General features: G+C 46.3%; 1 protein-coding gene across 13 annotated transcripts in view; it reads right to left on the minus strand.

Moving 5' to 3' along the window:
• Window positions 1-19,019, minus strand: part of KDM5C (lysine demethylase 5C) — a 37,809-nt gene extending 18,790 nt beyond the window's left edge. For 3 of the 13 annotated variants that reach the window (XM_046672772.1, XM_046672774.1, XM_046672773.1), the window contains exons 1-13: window positions 18,545-19,018; window positions 14,583-14,660; window positions 12,045-12,167; window positions 11,561-11,731; window positions 10,911-11,045; window positions 10,036-10,159; window positions 9,744-9,925; window positions 8,565-8,723; window positions 8,351-8,434; window positions 6,647-6,766; window positions 6,357-6,515; window positions 5,562-5,743; window positions 5,301-5,463 (exon numbers count right to left, since the gene is read on the minus strand). In XM_046672772.1, coding sequence (XP_046528728.1) covers window positions 5,301-5,463; window positions 5,562-5,743; window positions 6,357-6,515; window positions 6,647-6,766; window positions 8,351-8,434; window positions 8,565-8,723; window positions 9,744-9,925; window positions 10,036-10,159; window positions 10,911-11,045; window positions 11,561-11,731; window positions 12,045-12,167; window positions 14,583-14,660; window positions 18,545-18,694 — 1,830 coding nt within the window. In that variant the 5' untranslated portion in view covers window positions 18,695-19,018. Of the gene's footprint in view, window positions 1-5,300; window positions 5,464-5,561; window positions 5,744-6,356; window positions 6,516-6,646; window positions 6,767-8,350; window positions 8,435-8,564; window positions 8,724-9,372; window positions 9,664-9,743; window positions 9,926-10,035; window positions 10,160-10,910; window positions 11,046-11,560; window positions 11,732-12,044; window positions 12,168-14,582; window positions 14,661-15,002; window positions 15,022-18,544 lie in introns of those variants that run through there. The other 10 variants (XM_046672764.1, XM_046672762.1, XM_046672768.1 and 7 more) reach the window with 8 other exon arrangements.
• Window positions 19,020-19,305: the final 286 nt, after the last annotated feature.

A 19,305-nucleotide genomic window follows, 5' to 3' on the forward strand; every position in this document is an offset into this window, starting at 1 on the left:
ACGTCCTCCAACAGCTTCCTGAGAAACAGTGGGAAAAACTTTTTTTTTTTGGTAAACGTCTCTATTCTACTCTTACACTTGATAATTTGACTGCATATAGAATTCTAAGTTGAAAATCATTCTGAAGGCATGGCTCCAGTCTTCTAGATTCCACCGTTGCTTTTGAAAAGTCTGAAACCATTCTGACTTCTAATCTTTGAATTAAACCTGTTTTCTCTCGCATGAAGCTTGTAGGATTTTTCTGGTCCCAGTGTTTGATATGAAAAATCACCACATATACCTTGGTGTGGATCTATTTTCATTCATGTACTGGGGTAGGCCCTTTGATTCTGGAAACTCAGTCTTTTGGTTCCGGGAAATTTTCTTGAACAACTTCATTAATGATTTGATCCTTTCAAGTTTCATCTATTCTCTCTTTACAGAACTTCTATTATTTGAATATTGAACCTCCTGAACAAATTCTCTAATTTTCTCTACCTTTTTCCATCTTTATCTTTTTATTCTATTTTCTGGGAGATTTCCTTAACCATCTTCTAAACTTTGTTTTTGAGTTTTTCACTTTTGCTATCATAATTTTAATTTCCAAGAGCCCTTTTTTTTTCTCAGTATGTTCTTTTTAAATAGTATCCTAAATATTTCATGTTTGCAATATATGCTCATCTCTGAAGATATTAATGAGGTTTCTTTTCCTTTTCTTTTTGAAGCTTACTTCTCCCTGCCTAATCTGTTTCTCCAAGTTGTTTTTTTTCTGTTTGACTGTGTTTTGTTTTCTAGAGTTTCCTCGGTTAATCTGCAGCTGTCTACTTACAGCTAAGAAATGAAAAAGCTGAATAGAAGTTCTGAATACACAGGTGAAGTTTGTCAACTGTGAGCTGCACTACAGGGTGATCTGGCTGAGCCATTTAGTTTGGGAAACTCCAGGTCTTTCCTTTTGGGCCAGATTTCCCAGAGAAAACTCTATTTTTTGCCTGAAGTAAAAAGGTCTGGCTGTCAGTATTCTAACAGCCAAGTGAAGGAAGACGGCTGAGAATCTCAGCATCGAGTATGTCAACAACAATGAATCTTAGTATTTCACTATACTTGCACCCTCAACTATACCTAGAAGCCCTCAAACCAGAGATTTTCTATTTCAACGTCTTCAAATCTCTAGTCTTTTGCTAGAGTGAGGGAGGGTCATATTTCCAGCTGCCCAGAAAAGGAGGGGACCTCACATCATCTTATACAGACATGAACCAATCTTTATTTTCACCCCATTCATCTTTACTCCCAGAATGCCTGGTGCCACCGACTACTGAACCTCTGGGAGATTCTGAGGTATAAATCAGGTTGGTTCTCAGATGTTCCAGTACTAGCTTAAGATTCAGTTTTCTTATCTGTTTTCCAGTTTCAAGAATTTTGTTTATCACTGTCTTCTCTCTTGTTTTCTCCATCTCCATAATTTTTTACCTTAAGAAAAATCTTTGTGCCATTTTAGTGGAGTTTCTGTAAGGAATGGAAGTAGCCATGTGTATGTTTAGTTCACTATCTTTACTGAGAAGTCTCACAAAGTTTCTTAAAATGAACATTCAATGCTGATGAAACAGATAGAGTGTTGGTAAGAGGACCAATAACTTCTACTCTCTGGAAAGCAAAATTGCTAACACATATCAAGAACTTAAAATGTTTATACCTTTCAACCCAACGATTCGTCTGCTAGGATTCTAGATTAATGTGGAGAGAATTAACATCCCAACAATATTGAATCTTCCCATTCATGAATACATCTCCGCATTTACTCGGGTCATGCGTCAGCGCCCAACTCCAATACATTTTCTTCTTCTCAAATCTATCCCTACTTAGAGGCAACATGAGCATTTCTTGCCTATGTTACTGCACTGGCCCCCACAACCAACCACTAAAATTGTCTTCTAAAACATGCAAATCTGACCAGGTAATGCCCCTGCTGAGAACGCCTCACTTGAATCCTCATGTCCATATGATAAAGCCACAGCCCTGACAGGCAAACTTTTACTCTTCCTTCCAGGGTCATCACTTCTACAAATGCCGTCCCGACTCCCCCATCCTAATGACCCAGTCTGCTGTTCTTCTGTAGTACCTCTAACATTTTATTCCACTTGTTTACTCACCTGTCCTCCACTCAACTGCACATACCTGAAGTCAGGGACTGGTTTATGTACCTTCAGGATGTTGGCCAGAGGCCTTGTACACAGAGGGAGCTCCAGTAATATTTGCTGAATGATCTAGTCCTAGCCTTAATTTTATAGATGTGAAAACTGAGTCCCAGAGAAGCCTCATGTAGCAGAGCCAGAAATAGAACCTAATGCTTCTGACTCTTCATCTCAACCTGCAACTTCATTTTGGCAATGCCACTTTACTGCTGCCTATGTAGTTATTTAAAAAAGCACCCCTCACATTCTACAGCTGTTAAAAAATGACCCAAATGTCCATCAACTGGTCAAGGGATAAACAAAATGTGGTATATCCATGCATGGCATATTATCCCACCATAAAAAGGAATCAAATTCTGACACATGCTACAACATGGATGAAGCTCGAAAACACTATGCTAAGTGAAAAGAAGCCAGACACAAAAGACCACAAATTATTCCACTTATATGAACTGTCTTGAAAAGGCAAATCTCTAGAAGCAGAAAACAGATTAGTGGTTGCCTGGGTCTAGGGGTTCGAATGGAGAGTGACTGCATAAGTACATGAGGGATCTTTTTGGGGTGATAGAGATGGTTCTAAAACTGGATTGTGGTGATGGCAGCACAATTCTGTAACTTCACTGAACTATGCACTTAAAATAGGTGAATTTTATGTTAAGTAAATTATACTGCAGTGAATCTGGTTTTTTTTTTAAAGATGGTTATAAATGGTTCATAGTAAGGAAGTAAAAATCATTCTAGACCAGCACTGTCCAATAGGAATATGCCAGCAGCATATGTACTTTTAAATTCTCTAGCAGCCACATTAAAAAAGTAAAAAGAAACAGGTGAAATTAATTCCAATATATTTTATTTAACTTAATATGGCCACAATATTATCATTTCAATGTGTAATTGCTATACAAAAGTATTAGTGAGATGTTTTATATTCCTAGTTTCATACTAAGTCTTGAAATCCAACATATCCAGCACATTTTAGTTGGGACTAGCCACGTTTCAAGTGCTCCATAGCCACATGTGGCTAGTGGCTACCAAACTGGACAGTGTTGTTCTGGATCATTAAACTTACAAAAGAGACTATAAAATCCATATACTGATTATTGCCATGTTAAAATGTACATAGAAAAACAACAGATGGAAACATAACAAAATGTGGAGGAAATACGGATGACCTCTCTATTTCTATTTTTGGAAAGGGGGCATGTTTCTTTTATAATGAAAATAATACACTATATATCTATAAAAAGAAATGGCCTTCTCCCACCAAAGGGGAAGGAGTGGAGTAGGCTAAAGATAGCTCTGGGGGAGCTACAGCTGGCTAACCTGCAGTCTGCCAGCATGAGAATATGAAAATCACAGATGCCTTGGATTGAGAGGATACTGCCAAGTCCAAAAAGCCTGGAGCTGCTGGGAACTACCTATAGGAGGGGCAGGGCAGACAGAGGGCACGGTGGTAAAGCAGCAGCTGGCCAGAGAAGTTGCTAAGCCATAAGTGGGAGAAATGCTGTGGAGGTGGAAGCAAAGAGCACATGTTTAAAAGTCTGTGATAAAAGTTTTTTAAAGAGAGGTAAGGATTGAAGAGCTATACATATGCATCTTAGGTGTCTGAATCCTTAAGGAGAATCCTCTTCTACTCTTAGAATTTTCCTTGACACTGTATTCCAGTCTGATACTGTGTCAGGAAGAAAGGAGTCTGAGGAAAGATCAGACCCAATGTCTACTTGTGAAGAGCAGAAGTGGAAGGGACCTTGATCATCTTGATATCTGGAGTTCAGTAATTCTTAAATGGAGTGAGGTGAAGAGGGAAAAGGATACTGTCCTCTGAGAGAAGGTAGGATGCTTCCTTTAATTCCCTAGATACCTCAATCCTTGGTTAAATATCACTAAAATGTATATTTTAAAATATTATAATAAAAAATATTATCAATATACAGTAGAAAAGCAAAACAAGGTGAAGGCAAGAAGCAATTCGGGTGAGAACCACTGACCTAGTCCACAGCCCAACTGTACAGATATCCAGGGATCTCAAGGAGACATTAATTCAATATGTACTGATTGCCTACCATATCCCATGCATTAGACTAAGTGGAAGGACAGGCAAAGCTGTGGGTGGGATGGGGGGCGTGGAAGGGAGTGGGGAGGAGAAGTAGTACAGAGTAAGACTCACAGCAAAGGTGGAGGATATACTAACTCCTGTTCCTACAGGACTGCTGATCAGGCTATTTTAAGATCCACACTAGAAAACTGGCTGATGCTAATCAATGCTAGAAATTCCCAGGAATATATAATCCCTTACAGGTAAGCCAGGTTGTACACCCAGCAAAACATTTTATAGGGTGGGACAGAAGTCCTCAGAGAAGGAGAATAGGATAAGCCATGACTCTGGGTTCAACTTTAAAAAAAAAAAAATTGAAAGATACTGGCACATTTTTTCAGGTTATTTGCCAGCCCCCCCCGCCAGCTTTATTGAGATATAATAGATATATAACATTATGTAAGTTTAAGTTTAAGGTATATATTGACTTGATACACTTATATACTGCAAAATAATTACCACCATAGAAGTTTTGACCTGTTAAATAAGTAAAAAACCTAAACCCACTGCCCCGAGAAGGGTTATAGTATGGAAAGTATGGCAGAGACTGCTAGTTATCCCCCGATATTCATTCTCACCTTCTTTCATAATAATATGATCTCCAATTTGTAGCTGGTACATGAACATCCAGAATAGGAATCATATTTCTCAGTTTTCCTTGTAGCTAAATGTGGCCATGTGACTAAGCTATGACTAACAGGAGACAAATGGAAATGATGTGTGCCCTTATAAGTAAGGAGACTTGTCTTGCCCTGTTCTTCCCCTATTTCCCTCTTCCACTGGCTGGAATGTAGATGTGATAAGAAGCCATACCTAAGGTGTTGTCCTCAAACACGTAGCCCAGAGGGCTCACCATCACATTGTTTATCTAACCACTATCATTTTGGGTCTCTGTTAGAGGCGTCAAACATATAGCCCAATTAAGATAGAACAGGAATGAGAAAGGGGCATGGGTAGATTCCAGATGATGACGATCACCACCACCACCGACATCACTAAATCATTTCTACCCTTGTCCCTGTTTCCTGGGCACTCACCGGCACGCCATGGGACATGAGGGTGTTGGGATTCATGAGGGTGACAAGTTGGTGCAGGAGGTCAGGCTGGCTATCAAAGAGCTCGGGTGTCAGCTTCTTCATCACCTCCTCCAAATGTTCTGCTGCAAGCGAGGGTACCCCATACCAGGTCTTCGGCTCGCCCCTGTCCAAGTGGAAAGAGGACACACAGAGTGGTCACACCTGTGGTCCTGAGGGAGTCCACCCCTGACTGCCTCCCTGGCTCCCCAGGGCCCCACTCACCAGTGGAGGTAGTTAATGGAGTAACTCCAGTGATCCTCAATATGCCAGCAAAAGGCTGAGAAGACCATGCCCACGTAGAGCCAGGGTACCTTCATGCCGGAGATATCTGCATTGATGTGGCACAGTACGGACTGCTCCAACACCGGCATCACATTCAGGTTCCAACCACTGGTAGCATACTCCTGTCAGGTCAGGTGTTTGTGGAAAGGAGATGAGGGTTATGCTAAAGAGCTGAGATCTTTAGCCCAGGGAACCTTAATTTTGAGCTTAGACCTTTTTGAAACATCTAAGAAACATTATAAAGGTGTTCTACCCCCAGAATGCACACACACAAAATTTCAATTCAATATGAGGGAGGTTTACAGACACACCCACCCACCAAAACACCTGCAAGTTAAAAGCCCCTGCTCTGAACCAAAATGCACCCTTCCCTTAAGGCAGGCCTGGGCTCTCATTTTTCCCTGCATATACAATCCCAGTCCCTCAACAGTTCTTATGAGCCAGGCACCCTGCCAGGTATTTCATACACCTTCTCATTTAACTCTCATAACAAATTTGTAAGGTAGATACTATCCCCAATCTACAGACAAGGAAATAGCCAATCTGACGGCTAGAGATGCCATGCCAGACACGAGGCTGTGTTCTTTACACACGCATTGTCTCATCTGAATCTCACAGCAACCACGTAAGGCAAGCCTAATTATCTCCATCCTACAGAACTACTGAGTCTTTCAGATACTTAATGACTTGCTTAAGCTCACACAGCTGACATATAACCACGAATCATCCACTCACCTCCTCCTCAGGGGTTAGGTGTCGCTTACTGTCGCTGATGGGGAAACCGCTGCCAAATTCTTTGGAATGGATATCAGCGCCATACTCAACAGTCACATCCTCCTCAATGCTATTCACTAGCCGCCAGAACTCCTTCTCCACAAGTTCTGTGGGTACCATCTGGGGAACAGGAATGGCGGATGATTGTGGCCCATCATATCCTGGCCTCACTGACCCAGGAGAGCTAAGACCATCAGGCGCCAACACCTACGACCCTAGCCCTGACACTACCCCAGCCCTCCATCACCTACGTGCACAGGCATGTTGAAGTAATCGGCTTTAAAGGAGTCAGCCATCTCGCCAAAGCTCTGCAGAGTGTATTCCCGGGTAGCCTGCTCAAAGCCAAAGGCTTCAGGGGGGCGCTTACACTCCTGAAACCCAAAGGAGAATATGTCACCAAGGCAGAGGCAAAGAGGTGGAGCATCCTCAGAAGTGGAGCTGGAATATGGGGTAGGAGTAGGGAGAACAGCCCTGAGTCTGCACTCAAGGCCCTGTGTGGCAGGCCTCACTTTACAGCTCTACCTTTTTTTCTCCTGGCACTTCAACTTAATTAGTATTTTCATTCCGCACGTGCACTTCTACCATGCTTTCAGCCTTCTCTTCCTTTACGACTTTACTATCTAAACCATGGGCTCTGACTTAAATATGCTATCCTAAGCTCTTCTGCCACCATTTGTTCTCTCAAGCTAAAGCGTGAGTCTATTCAGGGTACTTAGAGAAGCTTTTTTATGCCCAGATTGGAACTACAGGCCTGGGAAAATGGCACTGAATATTCTAGTAGCTTGGAGGATGGGAAATGAAGGCACCAGCTTCTACAGTGTCAAACCCTACGCTATTCCTTTTCTTTAGACTATCTCAGAAGACAGGACGTGGGTCTACCTCCCTTTGTACCTATATTCATGGTTTTAGATGAGTGCCATATGTACCCCAGAGTCAGACATACACTCTGCTCATGTCTGAAAAATAAATGTCAATCTGGTTCACTGGCCCACAACCACTTTGAGAGCCAAGTAGAGCTGACAGTCTGTTGTTATCCAAACTCCTCCCCAAAGGAACCTCCACCACTACCAAGGCCATAATGTACTGCCCTGGTCTCTTTCCTCACCTGTGTTTGTCTGTGTGTGTGTGCATTGTTCACACCTGGTCTCTAAGACCACAGTTGAGTCCCTAAGATAAGGCAAGAGACTATCAACGTCTGCTCTCCAGAAACCCAGAGAGAAATGTAGCTAAGCACTCAGAATTTGGATGAAGGTAGGAAGCTCATGAAACGGACGTGGCAGACTTCCCAGGCCTCTGAGCCCTCACTGCTGCTTCAGCTGCTATCCTTACTGCCCTTCTTGCACTAGGTACATTCTCCCCATATCCCCTTGCTTCTGCATTCCCTCCACTCCCCAGTCTAGAATGCCTGCCCACCTCTTCTAGTTAAAGTCTGCCTCATTGCAAACCAATCTAATTACCACAACAGAAGGAAAACAACTAAATAAATATTATACCCCTATGATGAACCCCCTACAAGAAAATCATACCTATGAATAATTTAACAATATAGAAAAATGATTATAAAGTAACAAATGAAGACATACAATTGAGATCCCAAACTTTTAAAGTTTTATTTTTATACATATATATGCACATATATACATATGCAATAACAAAAAAATGAGAAGAAAATATACCAGACTATTAACAATGGTTGTCTCTAGGTGTTGAGATGATAGGTAATTTGTCTATTTTCCAAGCTTTCTAAAAAAAACAAAGAATAAAAAACTTGGAAATCAAAAGAACAATTTTTTTTCATATTCCTAGCCTCTAAATCTCATTCCTGACACTTTCCTTGATTACTACCCTTAGTCATTTTCCTCTCCTCCGAACTTCTATACCTCAGAGTTTCTAACACACAATTTAGCATTTGATTATACGTCACCACATACAGTCTGTCTAATCATGACTCTTACCTCCCCTGGTGGTCTGGAAGCTCCCAGAGGATGCAAGCAAAGGCTGAGTCTCCACCTCCTCTTTCTTCCAAAGCTCTGCCCAGCCTAGCCCAACCCCAGAAACCCAAAGCATAAGACTGTGGCTGAGCTAGGAGGCTGCTCTCAATAAAGCTAGATGAAGGAAGGCAAGGATACACTATGAGGCAGACATGGACTGGGGCTGGGAAGGCCTTACCGCCATGACACACTTTGGGCACCGCCAGACACCCTTGGGAATTTCAGGCAGAGGAGGCAGCAGGCAGAAGATGTGGTAGTTGTCATCACAGCCATCACACAGCAGGAGCTTGTCATCCTCATCCCCTCGGGAACACATCCGGCATATATATGACTCGATCTGCCAGGGGAGGGAGGCAATTATCAACCTAAGCCCTGTCCAGCCTTAAAACATCAGATTCCTCCAGACAGCACCCTAGTCCACAGAGCTTTCATTAGAAACCTGCTGTGCTTGCTGGCTGGGTCATTCATGGCCCTCTACAGGCTAGTCATGCTAGGTCTGGAGTTTAACTGCACGCATGTACTACTGCCCCAAATAAACTGATAGAGTTGTGAGAACAGAGTTTATCACTCAATCTTGAATCTCCCATTTTTATTCACTCAATAAACACTTACTGAACACTTGTGTGTTCAACACTATGCTGGACTCTGCAGTATAGTGATGAATAAGACAAGACATACAGTACTCCAGACATGTGTTCATAAAAATTAAAGCACAGTATGGAAACTGCCAAAAGCAGCCCATAAGTGTACTGTGGGAGCCTAGAAAAGGAGCACTCAAATCAACTGGAGAAAAGGAGAGACAGCCTTGAGGAAGGACTTCAGTAAAAAGGTGACACTTGAAACTAACTGAAATCTGAAAGCAAACTGAAGTTCGGCAATGAGGCAGAGCACAGGAAGAAATTCTAACAGGCAGAAGAAATAGCATGTGCAAAGGATGGGGAAAGAAAGAGCATGGCTTGTGTCTCAGGGAAAAAAACCGAACATACCTACAAGTAGTTCAGTGTGGCTATAGCAGAGGAGTAAGGTGGGCAGTGCTGGGGAATGAGGCTAGAGGTCAGCAGGGACTGGATCATGCATTGTAATGAGGAGCTTAGCCTTTATCCTGAAGCAATGGAGAGGAAGTCTCCTTCTCTGCACCATTCCAGCACTTCATGTTGACAGCACTTGATCACCCTTTCTTGTTGTTCTCTGTTCCATGTGAGTTGGCCTGCTTTCCCCAATTAAGTGAGCTACCTGATGGCAGGGCCCACCAGGCCCACTTTTCTGCTTAATGCAACCTGGTCCAGTGCCATGCTGGGGAAATGCTCGTTGAAGGGACGAGAAGCAGAGCATTAGGAAGGCAGGGTTGGGTCCTTACAAACTGGGCATTGCTGTGGTTCCTCCGCAGCCTCATGGTCATCTTGGTACAGGGCTCTGGGCTGTGACTCAGTTCCTCCTTGCTTTCCAGGAAGGTCTTAGGTGAGGTTGACTCCACCTTCACGTCGCTGCCTGACTCCTCCTTTACCACTACGGTGGGGGGACATTCAGGCCCTTCCTTATCTGTGAGAAAGCAGAGCGGCTCTAAAGTACAGGTCTGGAATTGCCAGGGTCCTGCCTCCTCTCCCCCAGTGAAGCTATCCTTCACATTGCCCCAGTCTGTCAGGCCTCACCTTTCTTCCGCAGAGTCTTATCCTTGGCCATGAGGCCTAGGCCCATCATCTTGGGGCCTGCCCCATAGATCTGTAGCTTCTTCAGCTCTGGATTCTTTTCAATGTCTTCCTCTGTGGGTTCCGGCTGGGAAGAAAGAAGGAAATGAATGAAGACTGCTACCTGGGGCAGAGTGCTCCATCCTAAAAGAACACATAGCTTGGACTATATATCACTTGAGCTCATGCCAAGGGCTGAGGCATAGGCAGGCCAAGGCATGAATTCAGAGCTGCTTTTTGCAGACTGGGGGTGAGTGAGCCACTTCCTCATCCCTCTCTTGGAAAGGAATTAAAACGGCATCTCAGTTTTCCCAGCTATAAAATGAGAATATTAATTCCTATCTTATAGCTACAAGGGGGTTTGGGGATAACATACATAAAAAGAAAAATGTTTGGCACTACCAATAAATGGCAGTGACTAATGTGATCTGCTAAATCACATGCTTCAGTGAGCCCAGGGACAGTGTCTACCTTGTTCTCTGTTGTATCCCCAGTACCTAGAAGAATGCCTGGCACGTAAGCTTCTGCCTGAAGCTAGGATACAGGTATAAGGAGAAAGAAGAGTTCTATCCCTATGAGCAGAGTGAATCAGGAAAGGAACAAGGCACGTAAGAAGGGCAGACGTAGAAAAGATATGTATGAATAGATCAAGACCCAGCTCAGAAGCTCAGCTGAGTGGAAGAAATATCAAGAGCGAAGCCAGAGAGAGGTGCACCACTGTTCAGAACTAGAGAACTAAGAGAAGAAAGAGTGGAACAGAGAACAGAGCCTTGGCCAAAGGGAGGGAGAGGACTCTCTCCACCCCTAAAGCTCTAAGTTAGAAAAAAGGAAGTACTCACATCAGGCTGCAGTCTCTTGGCCCGCCGGCCATAGCTGTTGAACTTAGAAGGCTGCACAGACTGTCGAAGGGGGATGCTGTGGGGTTTATATTCCTTGTCCTTCTCCTCATTATCAAATGGACGTGTGTTGCACTGCTGGGGACAGGTGAGGGGTAAGGGTCAGCGCATGGGGCCCTAGCCGGTAACAGCAACAACTTCCTTCTACCCTCACTTGGTGCCAACCAAAGCTGTGCTTGCACCCCCCTGACCCACACCAATAGGCCCTGCTCGATTGATCTTTACCACTGACACCAGCACATTTTGGGAATTCTTTTCATGCCTTTGCTTATGCCATTCCTCCTTCCAACCACCTCCCCTCAACTAAATCAGACTCCATCTCTTCCCAGACCTCTCTGGCCCAAAAGATCTCTCCCTCCTTTGAATTCCTCTATTGGTTAAAACCTTGTCACATAATGGACAGTAGACTGGCCCTGCAGCTAACACCAGGACCTCTGACTCTGGGCAGTGTGGGAAGAGAATAAGCACCACTAAAAAAGGGTAGAGTCTGGCTCCCAGGTCTCCAGTTCACTGAATCAGTTCCATTAAGAGGAAGTGTGGAAATCTGCATCTGGGAGGGAAAGCCTCCTTCCACCCTGGCCTGGCATCCTTACCACCAGGTTGGCTCCAGACTGGTACATCTCATAGGGGTAAACGATGCGTTCATAGTGGGAGCGTAGCAGGGAGCCAATGTTTTTGCCTGGTGGGTAGTTGAGGCGCTGGGCCACCCGGGCCCACCGACGGTCCTTGCAGATGGCTTCATAGCCACCTTCCTCCACCACGATCTGCAAGGACAAGCAGGAAGGGATGTGGATGTGCTGTGTGTATGCATATGAGGGAATAGGCCTACAGGAAAGGCAATGAGGACAACTCCAGCCCCTCACTTCCCTGGGGGCTACCCACGACTCCTACCACCACCACTCAGACTCAAATCGCAACAAGAGATGCCAAGAAGTTCTGATGACAGCTTGTGTGCCACCAGGCTGTGCCCCTTCCATTACAGCCTAGAGATCCAATATCCAAACCAAGGGAATCCCCAGAGTACCAAGGATATTAAGGTGTGGGGTGGGAAGAGGTTTGAGAAAAACCTGTTCTTACTTTGCTGAGGCTGTAGAGGTCCAAGATCCGCCGTTCTACATTAGGAATCTTTAAAGAGGAGCCCTGGATTTCCCAGAATTTGGCAATCTGGTCCAAGTAGTTCAGTTTCACTCTTGTCTGGGCCTGGAGAAGAAATGGCTCAAAGAGGCTGGCCTCCCCTTCCACCTGACCTCTGTCTTCTGGCCTAATCTTAGGGAAGCAGAAAGGTACAGAGCAACCCACTACCCAGGGCCTCTCCCAGTGAACTGGATCCCAAACTCTAGACAGTGCTTAGCCCACCTCTCTCTCATCTCTGCCACCTTCTAGTCAATAGGATAAGTCCAAGGTCCCAAAATGGAGAGGGTTGGGTCACAACAGCCAAAGTTTTACATCCAATCTCCTTGAAAGGGCTGTGTATCATCATCTCTTTTAGAGAAATCCTGTTTCCTCAAGTCACACAGCAAGTACCAAGAAATCTGAATGTCAGTATAATAAATATAGACAATAATATTGTAATTATGTAATATGATAAATATTGCTACATTGGCAATCATATTACAATATACAAACATACCAAAGTAACACGCCGTACACCTTAAACTTACACAACGTTACATTCTAATTTATTTTTTTTAAAAAAAGAGATCTGAATGACAAATAACTTAAGTTTTAGCTTTTCCTCTGCTACTGATTTGCCGTATAGCCTTGAGGAAATCAATTCTACTCTCTGGATCCCAGTTTTCTGATTCTAAAAGAAATAAAATAACTGCCCAGTCCACTTACCCCAGAAAGGTGGACTTATGAGAGGAACAATGAAGGTTCTCTGGACGCTCCAGAATTGTATCTAAGCTCTAGGCATGTTTCAGAGAATAAAGGCTCCAAAAGAGCACATTCACCTCTTCTTACACACCATGAAACTTCTTCCACGGTGGCTGAAGGGTGAGAATGCATGCTAGATACAGAACGGCCTAAAGAACTTAGAGATGGTGTACCAAAGCAGCACTGGCACCTGGCCAACCCAGGACCCGATGCAGGCCAAAGATTCTAGAAACAAGGCATGTATCGTGCTTCCCTGAAATCTCAGTGACCCAAGAAGGGGTTTGCAAGGCCCCAAGTCTATAAGCACCCCACCCTGGTCAGAAGGTCTGGTTCAAGGGAGAACTAGACAAGTCATTGCCATTCACTATCTTGCTCTAATTGTATTATGGGGAACAGGTACTATTCTTTCTATTTCACAGATGAGGAAAACTAAAGTCTATTTGTAGAAAGACACAACCTATGGCTCCTTAACTGTGAGAACCTCTAACAGGCCAGGAATTCGACTCCCTCCATCTCAGTCCCTTACCTTTCCAACCTTGGCTTCATCCCTACTCCTGTCTCTCATCAGCCAGCATGATCTCTCTAGAAAACCTGCCCCTGTCTCATGCTAGGTGTCATCTTTCCCTAGCTGTACCCCTACAGACCTAGTCAGATCCATTTCCCTAAGGAATTTGTACCCCTACAAGAGATGATTTTTGCCCTGATCAGAACAGCACCTAGACAGACCCTAGAATACTGGTTCTCAATGAGGGGCAATTTTACCCTCCAGCAGACATTTAGGAATGCCTGGAGACATTTCTGGTTGCCATAAGTGGGAAAGGGTACCAGTGGCACCAAATGGGTAGAAGCTAGGGATGCTGATAAACATCCTACAATGCAGAAGAGGACAGCCCTCCATACCAAAAAATTATCTGGGCCAAAATGTCAATAGTGCCAAGGTTGAGGAACTGTGGTCTAGAAGAAAAGTATGCTTTCAGGTCATGGGTATTAAGTTGGGCCTAAGATCGCCCCCAGGACATCTAGTAAGGCTCGTGGATACATAATAATGACGGAGAGGGGTGGCAGCATACTTCCGACCTACATCCTGCATGGGAAACTCCAGGATCTTACCTGGAACTGCCTTCAGGGCATCCACTTTCATTACCCCAGGGCATTCTCAAGCCCTTAGTGGAAAACCTCACCTACCCATGCAAAGGGCCTGGACTTCCTGTACAGAACAAAAAGGAGAGGGAAAAGCCTGCCCGCCTGACCCCCTGCCCAAGTTTATAACCATTCCAGTCTCCAAAAAGACCAAATCTGTTTTGTTCCCACCCATCCACCTCACCTCCCAGCTTACCAAGCACCACGGAAGGAAGGTAGGAAGTACAGGGCTGTGGATGAATTGGATAATGAGGCCACATTCAGCTAGCCAAGCAAGAAAGTTCTCAGCCAGCCCATATTTCCCTTTTGTTGACCCAGGTAGAGGAGGTGAGCTGACAGGAGAGCTTCAGAAGAAGCAAACCTTTGTAGGAAAGGGAAATCCCAAGCCTTTAGACGATCAGATCAAATATGCTAAATGCCCCTGCTATTGGTTAAATTCAGAGCTCTAAAGCTTCCTCTATGCCCTCCATGCAACTTCACAGAAGAAAGAATAAAGGCCTAACTAGTAAAGTACCTTAGCCAGAGAAGGTATGAGGGAAGCGGGATCAGAGCTCAGGTATCCAATCTCCCAACCCCGCCACCAGCTGCTAGTCTTCTCACCTCTAGTTCATTCAGCCTCTGGATTCGGGGAGTAAACCTGAAGTTGTCCACTTCTACAGCAAAGGGTGGCTGCCAGTCCTGAGGGGGTGCAGAGGGGAAAGGGAGTTGGGTTATTCTAACATAGTGCAAGACCAGAGGGCACCGAAAGCAACTCAGCACCCCATTCATGCCTTCCTAGACCTCTAGCCACCCTAGACCTTTTAACCTTGCAAACACCCAAATCACTACCACCCCCCCACCCCCCAACAGAACTCACAACAGGGCCTGAGTAGCCCCTCAAGTCCAGACCAAACGTCCCATGCACATGCTCTGGTAAACTTCTCCCAAGTCCCTTCCAAAAGTACAGTGCTAGGATTTCCAGAAATAGAGAGATGCGGCCCAAAACAATTGACCTCAAACTCTCCCTACACCCACATTTACCATTCATCTCCTAGGCATGTGCTGTAGGACACAGACTCTGGAAGTACTGGAAAGCACACAGGACCTGGAGTCAGAAGACCTAGGTTCATGTTCTAGCTCCACTACTTACTAGCTATGGGATTTTACGTTTCTGAACCTGTTTTCTTATCTGTAAGGTGAGAATATGAACACTTGCCTTGGCTTCCTCACAAGCCTGATATGGAAAATTAAACTGATTTCCAAATGAAAACGTTATTCAAAGGAGTCGTCATTAAGACTTCACATCTAAGACTGACCCCACCACCCAACACACATGCAGGGGAGCTCAGCTCTGGCAGGATTTAAAGGTTTGGGCCTTTAATGTTCTCTCAGTTTAAAGGGCCTGAGCTAGACACTGCAGGGAAGAACAAGAAACAGGAAGCAAGAATCTGCATCACTCACCCAATCTGGAAGGCTTCCTGTGGGTCCTCTCTCAAACACTTGCCCAGTATAGGAAGAGGCAGGGGAGGAATCGGGGTGGGGTGGGGTGTAAGTGCTGGAAGCCTGACTGTGGTGGCAAAGAATGGGAGGATCTGGGGAACAGGGAAGTCAGGAAAAGATAATGAAAGTGGGGGAGGCTCTGCCCTGCCCAGCTGGAGCTTGTTGTGTCCTACCCAAAGGAAGGCTGTGGAGAGCCCCCTCCCCAATGACCTCCCTCCGAAAAACTCCCATGCAGTCCTCTCCTCCCCAAAGCTCTGGCTCCTGCTGGGGGGCGGTGAAAAGAACCTAGAGTAACCTAGACCAATGCTTTCATTTTATTAATGGAGAAAGTGAGGCCCCTGAGAAGAAATATGATCTCTCCCAAATCACATGCTGAGTTAGTGGTAGAGCCAAGACTAGAACCCATGTCTTCTGACCTCCATCTGGTCCAAAGCTCTTTGCACTACATCAAGCTACCAGCATTCATACCCACATACACACAAATGGAAGGAGGCGGTGGGGGGGTGGTAAAGAAGAAAAAGCTGTTGGCCTCTTCTGCATGCACACTTTTAGAAAAGGGGCTAGAGGACTCATACCTGAATGCGCACATACCACTCCCCCCAACACACACACACACACACAAGCAGGCAGCAAACACCTGGGGCTCAGTGAAGCAGGGGCAAAAAAAAAAAAAGTAGACTAAAATGGCATGGCTCAAGCCCAGACAAGCTCCCCATGCCCTCTTGCCTCCCATCAGTAGGGCACTCCCCTCAGTTTCCTAGGTAACCCAGGTAGAAAGGAGCTCAAACCCAAAATTCCAGGCACCCTTCTTTCCTGCTGAATCAAGTTCTAGATAAAAACAAGTGCATCACCAAGCAACCTGACAGGAAATGGCAGAACCGGAATCCTAGAGGAGAAGCTGTGGGTGCAAGTCCAGCAAACCACCCTGCCCAGCTCTCCCTCGGACCTATGAGCTCCCTCATCCTGCCTTTAGTCCCATACTCCTATGTGCCAAATACTTGCTATGTCAGTATTATCAGGATGATGATAAAAACACTGGCTACCTGAGGCAAGAAGCAGGGCCCTTCCAAGCCCCCTTAGGTCTACTCCAGGATACCAACGCTCTCCTCCCACTCATCTTCCCCAAGAGTAGCGGTCACCTGTCTAGCAACTCAGACCCAAATCGCCTTCCTCAGGCAAACCTCCAATTTCCAAGCACCTATCCATACAGACTTCCACCCTAGGCCCAAACACCACTTGAGTGAGTGCTTCAAATTCCAGCCAGAAGGCCCCCCCGCCTAAATTTAGGTAGCCTAGGAGCAATCCTACAGGAGAAAAAAACCAGAACAAAACCAGAGAGAGGCAGGTCTCTTGGACTGGAGGGAAGCACACTGTTGGGGTAGAGAAGCAAAGCACAACAAATCATGGCCCCCTGCAGGTCACACACACTCCAGGGACACATCACTTTTCCCCTTTCTAGTCCCCCAAGGAAGGGTAAAAACACCTGCACAAGGCCAGCCTGCTCAGATAACTCTAAGGTAGGAAAATGGAAAGTGAGGCTTCAATTACCCACTATGTCAGATAGGCCGCCTTCCCACAGGCCTGCCGGACCACTTAAGGGAGCGCCTCCTTGAAGCTGCCCAGGACTCCAGTGTCTCCTTTCTGCTAGCCTTCTTGACCTCTCACTACCCACTGCCACTCCCTCATCATGGACAGGGATACCTCAGAGATCTGTGGCCAGGCTCCAACAAGGAAGAGATTAGCTTACCCAACACCTCCCAGAGGATCCATTTGAAACCAGCCTAGATCTGTGGCTGGACACCAGAAAGCACCAAGTTGAATAAGGAGGCCTGTGGTGCCCTCCTCAGGTGGCAGTAAGGCTTCCCATCTCGGTTCATCCAGGAGACACCCACTCAAAAACACCCTGGTCCAAACAAACTCAATTCCTGCCCTTGGAATCCCACATGGTGATTAAACAACATCTATCATCATTTATCCTCCATGAGAGCAAGGCGGCAACCTATTCTAGCCCTGGGGGTCTTCTGGCCTGAAGCCAGGCCCAGGAGCAAAGATAGGCCCTTGTCACCGACCTCTGGAAATCAAGTGTTCCAAAGGAGGCAGACTTCCTAACCTCCACTCTGTTTCTGGGAGTCCAAGAATACCCTATCCTCTGGAACCTCCTACATCCTTGGATAGAGCAGAGTAGAAGTCTTCTGAGAAGGACTCATAACCCACCCCCAAGCTGACTGGTTCAAGCCTCTCCATAGAAGTCTGGAGACTGATGTGCAGGAAAGGCCCTGACATTGCCTTCAACTAGGAAAAGAATGGGACAACTCCCTGAATCCACCTCAGGTGAGGCAGGTAGAGCATTCCCCGTGAGACTGATCTATCAAGCCAGGATATTATCATAAATGGATTGGTCTGGCAGGGTGTGAGTAAATATGAGTCAATCCACATAGGAGCAAACCAATGACCACATCAAACACCTTCGCAGTCACAATAATTACCACTTACCTAGTGCCTACTACACACAGACGCTATCTAGTTCAATCAGTTCTCGAAATAACCATTCATGGGATTCATTTCACAGGCTCAGAGAAATTACTACTTGTCCAAGGTCACAAAGCTGGTAAGCTGCAGAGTACAGTTTTGAACCCAGGTCTGCCTCCCTTCAGAGCTGTGATCTTCCCACTACATCACACTGTCTGCATTAAGGGAAGTGATGACAGTAGATGGGAGAAAGTCCTTATTTAGCGTAGTCTTGACCTAAGTGGTCCTGTCTAACTAAGAGATGTGTGGGTGCCTCTCTGTGAACTCTCCCCGGCCCACTAGGCATTCCTGTCTTCGACCCTTACCAAGACTGATTCTGAAAGGCAGGGCAGGAGTAGGGGTGGGTCTCTGGCCCCAGGTCACTTGGGAGCCTCACACCACGAGAGGACCCCTGGCCCCAGTAGACTTTCTCCAACCCGCGCCGCATCTACAATGGTCCCAGCCATCCCGTTCCCCCACATCTCGAGCTGCCCTCCGCCCCAGACTTCTCCGCCGGCTACCCTAGTTCTTCATCGCCGGCCTCACTGCAAGCGACCACCGGTCCCGGGCCTTACCGCGGGTGGGCGGATCTTGCAAATGCCCGACTTCTCAGCGATGGGTCTGATTTTTGCGATGTAGCCAAGAGGGTCTCGGAACTCGGCCCAGCTAGGCTCGAACACCGGGCACTCCGGCGGCGGTAGGAAGTCGTCGGACCCCGGCTCCATGGTGGGCCCTAGGACTAGAGGGCTCGAACCTCCCTTAAGGACTCATGGCGGACGCCACTGGATGAAGCCGAGGCACTGCTCGGAGACTAGGCCCTAAGCGGGGCGGCCGCCGCCCGCCGGGGGCCTAGGGGGCGTGTGGCTGCCGCGCTCTGAGAGGCTCAGGCTGACGCTACTGTTACCGCCTCTTCTTTCTGCTCCGTTCCTTGCAAACCCTGCCGCTGCCTCCCGACTACCGGAGCCTTCACCACCACAGTTACCTCCCCACCGCCGCGGCCTCCATCGCCGCCGCCGCCATCTTGGTTTGTCAGCGTCTCCCCCGCCCCTCACCACAACAAACCGGATCCCTCCGCGGGGGTGTCCCTCCGAGCCTCGTATACTTTGCGTGAGGCCAAGCCGTAGGAAGCCTTCATCCCGTGGGGATCTAGCTGAATCGGCAGGCATGGATTTCCTATTTGGAAGCGGGAACTCAAAAGCACCTCCCAGACTGAGAGTAAATAGTCCACCTCAGCGGCGGAGGAACAAAATTGTAATTAAACTGCCGGATCCTTTTTCCGGATGCACCGGCGGTGCACGTTTAAAGGCCAATGGTGCGCATGCGCGTTATGGAGACA

The sequence above is a fragment of the Equus quagga genome, chromosome 10, assembly GCF_021613505.1.
Source record: "Equus quagga isolate Etosha38 chromosome 10, UCLA_HA_Equagga_1.0, whole genome shotgun sequence".
Taxonomy (NCBI): Eukaryota; Metazoa; Chordata; class Mammalia; order Perissodactyla; family Equidae; genus Equus; species Equus quagga.